This window comes from Rhodamnia argentea, chromosome 8 (assembly GCF_020921035.1).
Source record: "Rhodamnia argentea isolate NSW1041297 chromosome 8, ASM2092103v1, whole genome shotgun sequence".
Classification (NCBI taxonomy): Eukaryota; Viridiplantae; Streptophyta; class Magnoliopsida; order Myrtales; family Myrtaceae; genus Rhodamnia; species Rhodamnia argentea.
This window is the reverse complement of record NC_063157.1, coordinates 7857543-7866706: the sequence shown is the minus strand read 5'-3', so window position 1 is coordinate 7866706 and position 9164 is coordinate 7857543. Positions and strand designations below refer to the sequence as shown.

Here is a 9164-nt window from a genome sequence, read left to right as displayed (position 1 = left end):
AATTATTTTGTAGAAGTGAGTGGTTTCAAGTTCCATATAAGTTCTATTTGAAATATGAAATTTACCCATCGAAATGCATTCCTTGTTCATGAAATATGGAACGTATCCTACCAATGTTGGTTTCAGATTCCACTTGTCATTCTTAATTGAATGATTGCAATGAATCACAACGTTTAATGACCACAATTTGCTCTCACGTTCCACTGACCACGACTCATTAACATACAACATTAACAAAGTAAAAATTTTAATCATAAATATAGCCAAAAATGGAAGCTCAAACTAGTGACTTCGGATTACACGTTCATCATCGGATGACATGGAAAAGCGTGGGATAGCGTGAAGATACGTAACAAGAAAAATACAAAAAAAAAAAAAAAAACTAGTTACAAGGTCCTGGGTGCACCTACCTCGAAACTTATGCGTCGAAACAGGTTCTCTAATTTTTGGAACCCGGAACCAATGAAACCGAGTCTATTTCCAACAATTCGGGTTCCGAGTTCTACCTGGAATCGTGTTTACCTCTGTTAATATCTTGAGTGAGACAGACCATCATTTTTAAGATAATTTTTTTCAAATTATTCATTATTCAAAAACAAACGGATTATGAATATAGATCGCGTTGTTTAATATTCTTCAACTGATCCATCGGGCTTTTTTTTTTTTTTTTTGCCTTTTGCCTTTTCCCAGCACCGCATGCGTTTTGGACACGGACCACTTTTAGATTGGCTTGGATAAAATATTTTCTTGACATTTCCTTCTAATGTCAACCCACCATAGATTTGCGCGTAGGAAATTACCAAAAAAAAAAAATTATAATTATGTCAATTTAGTTTTAAATATTTTTTTACCAATTCAATTTTAAACCTTTTGCATTCGTGCTAATTCAATTCATTTGATCGGCCGACACCGCCCTGTACTTTTTTTTAAAATAATAATTTTATAATTTTTTTAGTTTTTTTTATGATTTTTTTTCTATAGGCCTTTTTCCCCGATGCTCGGGGCCTTGCCTAAAGAAAAGGAAAAAAAAAGAGAGAAAGAAAATGATAAATCTTTAAATAACATCTTAAAATGCTATCAAAAAAATCCACATCAACACCGACGGTGCCACATTAGCACAGATCGGCTAAGTGGATTGAATTGGTATAAATGTAAAAAAGTTCAAAATCAAATTAGCACAATTATAATAGATTTAATTTATGACTAATTTGGTAATTATCCCCATTTACACAAAGTCCTATAGAATTGCTCTTTCGCTGTCGAATCCCGCCGTTACGATAAACGTTAGACTAGTTTTAAGTCCCATTTGCTCGGAACAGCGCACAAAATCCTTTACCACGTCAGAAGTGCCGAAGGATGTCCGCACAAATCGCACTAATTTGGTCCCCCCTACCCCACGTGCACATCATTCATCATGCTTTATACTTCTCCCAAACACCTAGCAAAGTTCCAAAAAAAAAAAAAACTCATCAAAGAGGCTCATATCTTCAGAATCATGAGCAAATTTGAACACGATTCAAGAGGCAGCTAATGATGTTTACATTGGACCTGTGATAACATTACATCCGGGTCCGAGGAAGAACGAATTCGAACGTGACCGATCTTTATACGCCTCGCCCTCCTCTGCGGCGGGCGGATTAACAACTGCTTCTATCGCTCGAAACCGACAAGAAAAACCGAAAAAACCCACCCTGAAATTGGAGTCGAGATGGAACACTGGCCGAACCAAACCTGATAATAATCGCTGCTGGATACGCTAACAAAATGCCAAAGGGTCCTTAGTTGCCCAAAAAATCACGAACGCCTACTGCATAGCTAGTATCCTTTCAACGATAACATCCACCGCCGATCTCGGCACCCATCGCCGGGGAGGCAGGGGTGAGAGGAGGACTTCGGATGGGAACGGGAGCCGCCGGGAAAGGGAATTCCCAGGGCTCAGAGAGAGAGAGTGTGTGACGACAATGGAAGTTGCCGAGCTTTAAAAGGGAAAAGAGAGAGGGATCTTCTGAAGCATATGCTTGAAGCATTACCAATCTGATTGCCTACCCTTCTTTTCTCTTCCAATTACCTTTTTTTGTGAACTTAAGTGATTAGGATTGATTGGAAAAAGGCGGGCTCTCTCTCTCTCTCTCTCTCTCTCTCTCTCTCTCTCTCCGCTCCGTAAAAGTGGTTGCAACCTCTTTGGCACTGCACGCACTGCGGGTTCATTTACCTAATTTCGGATCTATTTGAACCAATTATCATGTTCGTGTTCTCTCTCTCTGTTTTTTTTTTCTAGTGTTGTTTCGTCACCGTCGGATGCATTGTTTTCGTTTTTCCTTAATCCGACACCGAAAGAGATAGCGCGCATCGAAAGACCTTCCGGCAACCGGACTCGAGTCGCAAGGCCACCGATAATTCTCCGGGAAAGAGATTCGACCAGAAATTCTAGAGATAAGTCTTCTTATACTATTGATGAACCGGAAAATAATGAGGCCAATTAGTATGCTTTATGCAAATAAAATATTCCATTCCTGGTTCTGACCAGAACGATCACTCTCACTTGAACAGACTATACTAAAGCACGCTGCGTAATCCAATAACTTCGCATGGAGCACGAATTTTTCTATTCGCCCTTTAGGTTGTATTACTTCTCCTAACTAAAGAAATGGCAAAGCTACTCGCCTAAGCCCAAAGGTGTCGTCCTGTGTTTCACCCTTCTGTTGGGTTTGGCCAACGTGCTTCTTCCCGGGAGTCATCGGTTCCCCATCCGGTCTGAGCCACCCTCAAATCGAGAACCGGATCTGTCACATTTATTTTGTGATTTGTCGTTAAATTCTTCTCGTTAACGACATTTTCACCAGGCAATCTCTCATTCATTGCATCGTACCATCACTAAACTCGGAAGTCATACTTAAAATCCTAAGCATCTTGGGTTTAGATTTAGATTTACATTTAGGAATTTTTTTCTTAGAAAGAAATATTATTCGGACAAGTCTTGGCAATCCAGGTCCCTCCGGAACCGGATCGGCCATAATCGGTTTCAATTTTATGGAACCGGGCCGGAGCCTCCGGTTCCCAGATCTTCCGATCCGTTATTCTAAGCCCTCCGTCTTACCTGCTCGAGGGAGTCAACTACTGCATTGATTAAGGACAAGCAAAATGAGAAGAGAACCGATTGATAGAAACCGGACGCAATGTCCGAGCATACAAGAAGTTTTAATAAGATGAAGACTGATCAAAAGATGAATGAAATTCCATTGCATGAAAAGTTGATATGATAGGATTCATTATTAATAGATTGATAGGTTAAGCGCATAATTTGAATGCGGCCTGTTCTAATTTTGAATTGTAGCATCTCCTACTCAACTAACATCGGTGAAGCCATGCCCACACCGTTGTCGATAAAGTTTTACCCAATACGCATATGGTCGGTGCGATTTGCATGCGTTCGTAAGAATTAATAATGCAAAAGCTCGAACACTCCGCGCTATAAAAAGGAAAACAAATGAACGGCGGATGTTGAACACTATTTGCTCGGGATAATTGTCCAACAAGTCCTAAACTTATTGTACGGCAAATTATTCGGTTCTATTAACTCTAAACATTTCAATAATTTGTCAATTTAGTCATTTCGACCAAATTTGACTTATAAATTGCTAATATGAATATCAGCTGTTTTATTTGGTATGATCGATGCCGGCGTGAATAGTCTTTTTTTTGTTTGTCTTTTCTTTTTTTTTCACTATAAAGGGCTGGTGACCCTCGACCACCAGGCGAGGGTCGTGACCCAAGTCAAATCTGGACAAGAGCTATGATCTTGATGCCCTTGCCTGTGGTTGGCGAAGCTAACCCAGTCAATATTGAGACAGGTGCTTGTATTGCGATCCACGACCATTCCCATTTGCATTTGTACTAGAAAAGCTGACTCGAAAGAAGAAGAAAAGAATAATTACATAAATGACATTTTTTTTTTTGGGGTCGAAATATATAAATGAGATTGAATGAGATGAAGAATGTCACCGCACTAACGGCGCCGTTATGTCCCCAGCTGATGACCGCTATCAACGAGGAGTAGACAACGTAGGGGTCTGAGAAGCACGCGGGGGTCTGGTCTGGTCAAAGTTGACTAAGGCTCTCTGGTTGACCAAAGGGGGAAAAAAATAAAATAAAAGCCCAGGCTCACATTGCAACGCTGCGGGACTCGCCCGCCACCTTCGCCACGTGGCTGTTGCAAATTTAGATGCCTGGTCTTCGCTCAATCTAAGGAAGTGGGATGATCGATTTTTAGCCCGGACCGATTCCCTAACGGTTCAATGAAATCAGTAAATTATTTATAGAAATGAGTAACACAAACTTTAATTTTACTATAGTGATTAAAATTAGATAAATAACATGTGGATTATTAGGTTTTTTTTTTCGGTCGAATGGATTATTAGGTTTACATGCAAGAAATAAAAAATAAATGAAAAAAAAACTAATTAGTCTGATTTTCCCTAGAACTTGAAACCGGACCGGGAATTATCCGTTCCAATTTTATGGAATCGAGCACTAGATCGAAATGGTCGGTCCGATTAGGGCGGTTACCGATTCGGTCGATCCGTTTCGCTTGTACCTTATGCAAATCGGTTTGAATCAGGCAAGCAGGCCGCCAAATACGTGCTTGCTGTCCATAAATTACAATTGGTTTCCATCCTTCTCGGGTTGCTCCAGTTGCCGCGCCGAAAAAACTCGAATTTGCATGTCGGAAAGGGTCACCTGACAGGGCCTGCGGATTACAAAAGAGCGATATTAAATCGAGATTTTTAAAAAAGTTCAGGGATGAATTTGCGCGGCGATGGTCGAATCAATCGTCCCACTATTTTAATTCGTGTACTCTTAATGAACATCTGTTTTGGTGGCACGTGGCGTCAATTTGGTTGATAATTGGGTGGAGGGAAGTCTCAGAAGAACCGGATTGGTCGGTCGGCCCGAATTGCTAGAGTGCGCAAGGGGGCGACTTGCGCACACCGCGAGTTGTGTAGGGAGAAGAAAAGAAAGAGAGGGGGAAAAAGGGGATCGCCCTTCTTTTTTGTTTTTTTTTTCCCCTCTTTTATTGTTAAAAAAGGGAAAATCGATTATAAATTAGGAGGAGGCAAAAAATAAAATAAAAGAAATAACGAAAAGAATAATGATACAAACGCGCAAAACGCACGGAGTGCGCATTTTAGCCAACCCACCATTGTCGGAGCAGCTTCGCTTGCGCCTTGAGGGAGGTGAGCCGATCAAGGTTGTTTCCCCTATTTTGGTCCTGTCTCTCTCTTCTCTTCTCTTCTCTCTCACTCTCTCTAAATCTGCATGGACCTCCATTTCTGACACTTGGAGACCTTCGCTCTCCCTCCCTCTCTCTCTCTAGAATCTCTTCGTCTCTGATCCGGTCTCTCTCTCTCTCTTCTGCGATTCGATTTTGTCTGTGCTGGTTCTTCCATCGATCGATTTGCCGAGGCTTTGTCTTAAGGTGCGTGGCCGGATTTTTGGGCGCAGGTACCTGGAATTGGAATGGCAGCTCCACCAGCGAGGGCACGAGCAGATTACGATTACCTCATTAAGCTTCTGTTGATTGGCGATAGCGGTAATTCTCTCTCTCTCTCTCTCTCTCTAGGGCAAAAGAAATGGAGCGTATGAGTCTTAGATCTCCGTTTGCGCCACTTGATTTTGATCTTAGATGTGGAAATGTTTGCACGGCTTGATCGCGTGAAGACAGGTCTTAGCTCGGTCCGTCGGTTTTTTTTTTTCTTTTTTGGTGAGATGATTTAGAAATAGGTCGTGAAACTCTGCGCTTTGGTATGGATCTGTTGCTATTGGGGATTCAACATAAGGAAATCCCGACATTAATGAAATTGCTGATGAAGTCTTGTTTTCTGAACGACAGTAGATAAATTTGACCCTAGTTTACACGCGGATAATCGGCATTAATTCGCATTGTTTGGTGGGATGCATCTTGCTTCTAGCTGTACAGTAGGGGAGTCCAGGCATTTGTCTTCTACCATTGTGCTTGTATTACTGGTTGTGTTGTTGGATTCCATACATTGCCACTCCCAGAAAATTATGGTTGTGACTCAGTGGGAAGGCGACATTATTCGCTATATGCCATTTAAGAGGGACTTCCATCACCTTATGCAGTGGGAGCTGGTCTTCATGGTGTTCGGGAGATGGGAATGGGGTTTAGGGGTTGGGAGAGAATTTCGGCAGTTGGGCTGAACTTGCTATGAAATTTGCAGCTGGTATGTTGAATATGGCGTGTTGTCATTGCAATAGTGAGTTGTCAATTGGAATGAGTCTTGATTCTATCAAGATTGACCTCCATTTTGATAGATGAATCTTCAATGCTGTTTGACTATGAAGTTGGAGCTTGCTGTTGCTAGCTTTATCCTTAGTGCTTCTATGGCTCTGTGGTTACAATTGTGCGAGTACAACCTCATCTTTGAGATCTGTAATCATCTTGCTAACATGGGGTCCTGATTATAATTTTTTTGCTCGAAATGCATGACATCCTCACATGGTACTATGTACCTTGGACAGGTGTGGGAAAGAGTTGTCTCCTTTTGCGATTCTCAGATGGTTCATTCACAACGAGTTTTATCACCACAATTGGGTGTGTATTCTTTGAACTGAGTTTCTTTTTCCCATAAGTTTTTTCACTGATCTTCTCATGCCATTTGTAACTAATGCAGCATAGATTTTAAGATAAGAACTATAGAGCTTGATGGAAAAAGAATCAAGCTTCAAATATGGGATACTGCTGGTCAGGAGCGGTTTCGTACAATCACCACTGGTAAGGTTTTGCAAATATTGGAAAGTTGACTCCACTACAGAAGATTAAGATAGCTCTAAAAGCTGGCCCAAAGCCAAAACACTATTTGTGTGGATTACTGGAATCTGGCCATTATACAGTTTGTGATGCTGACTGTCAAGTTAATTCTCCTGAAAAATAGTAGACAAAAAATTGCTTGGCTTTAACTTCCAGATGTATTATGCGAAGAAAAAAGAGACATTTCAATGCAAAGTTGGCCTTATTGTACTGTGGATTTTATTAGAAAGAATGTCCCATTGAATTGTGGATATTTTATACCTAATTTCGTGGAAAGTTAGTACATCTCTGGGAGATATCCTGTTACTGTTAAAACACAGAAGGCAAAATTCCAGCTTAAGTGCAGTTAAAATATAATCAAAGAGAAATAGACCTTGTTGACTGCCAGCTTGTCTGTAATGTGATTGAGCAGTGGATTGCTCTCAGGTTGATATATTGCTTTGTTTGAGCTTTTGTGGCTCTCTTTGAGTATAGGGGCCAGGGTTTTCTGGCTGAGCTCTTGCTGTTCAATACAACGACCAAGACACGGCTCATGGATGTAGTGGTTAAGATTTTCAGTTTCACCGATAGTTGCCTTTTTACTGGCCTTTGAGATGTAATTAGAGTTTACTTGCTTAGTGGTAAATGTGCCCTAGTCTCCATATTGGATGTTGGGTATTAGGGCATTGGGTACATGGCACTACAGTCCTGTGGTTGCTCCTTGCAGAATGTGTCCTAATCAGGTAGCGATGAGGTTGAATTTTTTATAATTTGATTTGATATAAGCTGCATCACTGGCATTAAGTTGTGGGCATGGTGGTGCTAGAACCTTGTGTGTACTAATTTTGCAGTCATTTGATTTATTACTCATATTGAGCCTCGCTTTGGATTGCTGCTTCACTATTTAAGTTTCTTGTTTCTATCATACTAGACAAATCATATTCAAAATTTGCACTCATATATGCTACATTTGTTGCCACTACCTTCCAGCTTACTATCGAGGAGCCATGGGTATTTTGCTGGTTTACGATGTGACTGACGAATCATCTTTCAACAGTAACTTTCTTTCCCTCCCTTGTTGTAACAAACTTTGCATGTAGGTGTTAAGTCTGTTTGCATCTTTCTTTCTGTGTTTACTGCTTTGATCCGATGTGCATTAAGCTGGTGCATGTTGCTTTTAAACATTCTGTGGTGTTCGAATTTTTCGGGATTTGCATCTCATAATAAACATGGCGTTATATCATTTTTCAGACATAAGGAACTGGATTCGCAATATTGAACAGCATGCATCTGACAATGTTAATAAGATACTGGTTGGGAACAAAGCTGACATGGACGAAAGCAAAAGGGTATGTTGCGTCTTACACTTATTATCTCTCACAATCTCTTTGGTTATATTATGCATCCTACCCCAGAGATAACAGTGTTTTTGCCTCAAGGTCACTAGAAAACACAATTGCCTTCACTCTGGCGATGCTTTTCTGATGAATCTATTATCCATGCTTGGCTAATAATAAGCTTTCTGATATTTCTTCAGACAAAAGGGAAAAAATAGGGAAAGAAGGATATAAATCTTCTAAATCCGCCCACTTGCCTTACTCATTGTGCTTGTGATATTTCTGTTCATGTTCAGGCTGTGCCTACTGCCAAGGGCCAAGCACTTGCTGATGAGTATGGAATTAAGTTCTTCGAAACTGTAAGTAGAAGCTTGCTGATGGCTTTATCTAATTGGAAGTCCTAGTTGTACACTGAAACGTATTTTCCTGCAGAGTGCTAAAACAAATCTTAATGTCGAACAAGTGTTCTTTTCGATAGCAAGGGATATAAAGCAGAGGCTCTCAGACACGGATTCTAAGGCTGAGGTATCTTCATTCTCTCCTCTACTCAGGGAACTTATTCTGAACTAAATCTGTCGTCGTTTTCTAATTCCCTTCCTTTGGTTCTGTAATTACAGCATCCTTCAACAATTAAGATTAACCAACCGGACCAAGCATCTGGAGCTGGTCAGGCCGCACCGAGATCCACTTGCTGTGGCTCGTAAGATGCAAGAAGTGGGAGATTGTGATGGCTTTGACGCTGGCTTGAAAAGGTAGAAAAGGGCAAGGGAAAAGACTAATTGTGATGACAAGATCACGGTGTTTGTAATTTCCTAATTGTGATTCTTTCCAGATGGACTTATAGTGTGTGGAAAGTAGGCTCTCGAATTCTAAACATTTATACTTTGTGGCGACAGACGAATGTGTTTATTCTATATAGCCGACGGTTCTCTCTTCGCTTGCTCCCTCTGCTTGGGTCCTGTCGTGGAATTTAAAAAGGGCTTTTTGTGCGTGACGAGAATGAAATGTGAGAGCGATGC

At 40.9% G+C, this 9164-nt stretch overlaps 1 protein-coding gene across 2 annotated transcripts; it reads left to right on the top strand.

Annotated features, from left to right (window-relative positions):
- The first annotated feature begins 5129 nt into the window (after positions 1-5129).
- On the top strand, positions 5130-9080 carry LOC115736527 (ras-related protein RABE1c). 2 transcript variants are annotated; one of them, XM_030668266.2, is made up of 9 exons: positions 5130-5248; positions 5503-5590; positions 6541-6613; positions 6693-6793; positions 7799-7864; positions 8060-8157; positions 8442-8504; positions 8578-8670; positions 8763-9080. In XM_030668266.2, the coding sequence occupies exons 1-9, from the start codon at positions 5150-5152 to the stop codon at positions 8847-8849; spliced, it is 768 nt and encodes a 255-aa protein (XP_030524126.2). In that variant the 5' UTR covers positions 5130-5149; the 3' UTR covers positions 8850-9080. The 2 variants fall into 2 exon arrangements, with proteins under 2 accessions (XP_030524126.2, XP_030524124.1); XM_030668264.2 differs by having other exon boundaries at positions 5242-5395.
- The last annotated feature ends 84 nt before the right edge of the window (positions 9081-9164 follow it).

What these genes read in the sequence shown, in the direction of transcription:
- LOC115736527 (XM_030668266.2), top strand. Translation starts at nt 5,150, where the DNA reads ATGATACAAACGCGCAAAACGCACGGAGTGCGCATTTTAGCCAACCCA. An exon ending in AGTTTTATCACCACAATTGG is followed by an intron (nt 6,614 to 6,692) that starts GTGTGTATTCTT and finishes TAACTAATGCAG; the next exon opens with CATAGATTTTAAGATAAGAA. An exon ending in ACACGGATTCTAAGGCTGAG is followed by an intron (nt 8,671 to 8,762) that starts GTATCTTCATTC and finishes CTGTAATTACAG; the next exon opens with CATCCTTCAACAATTAAGAT.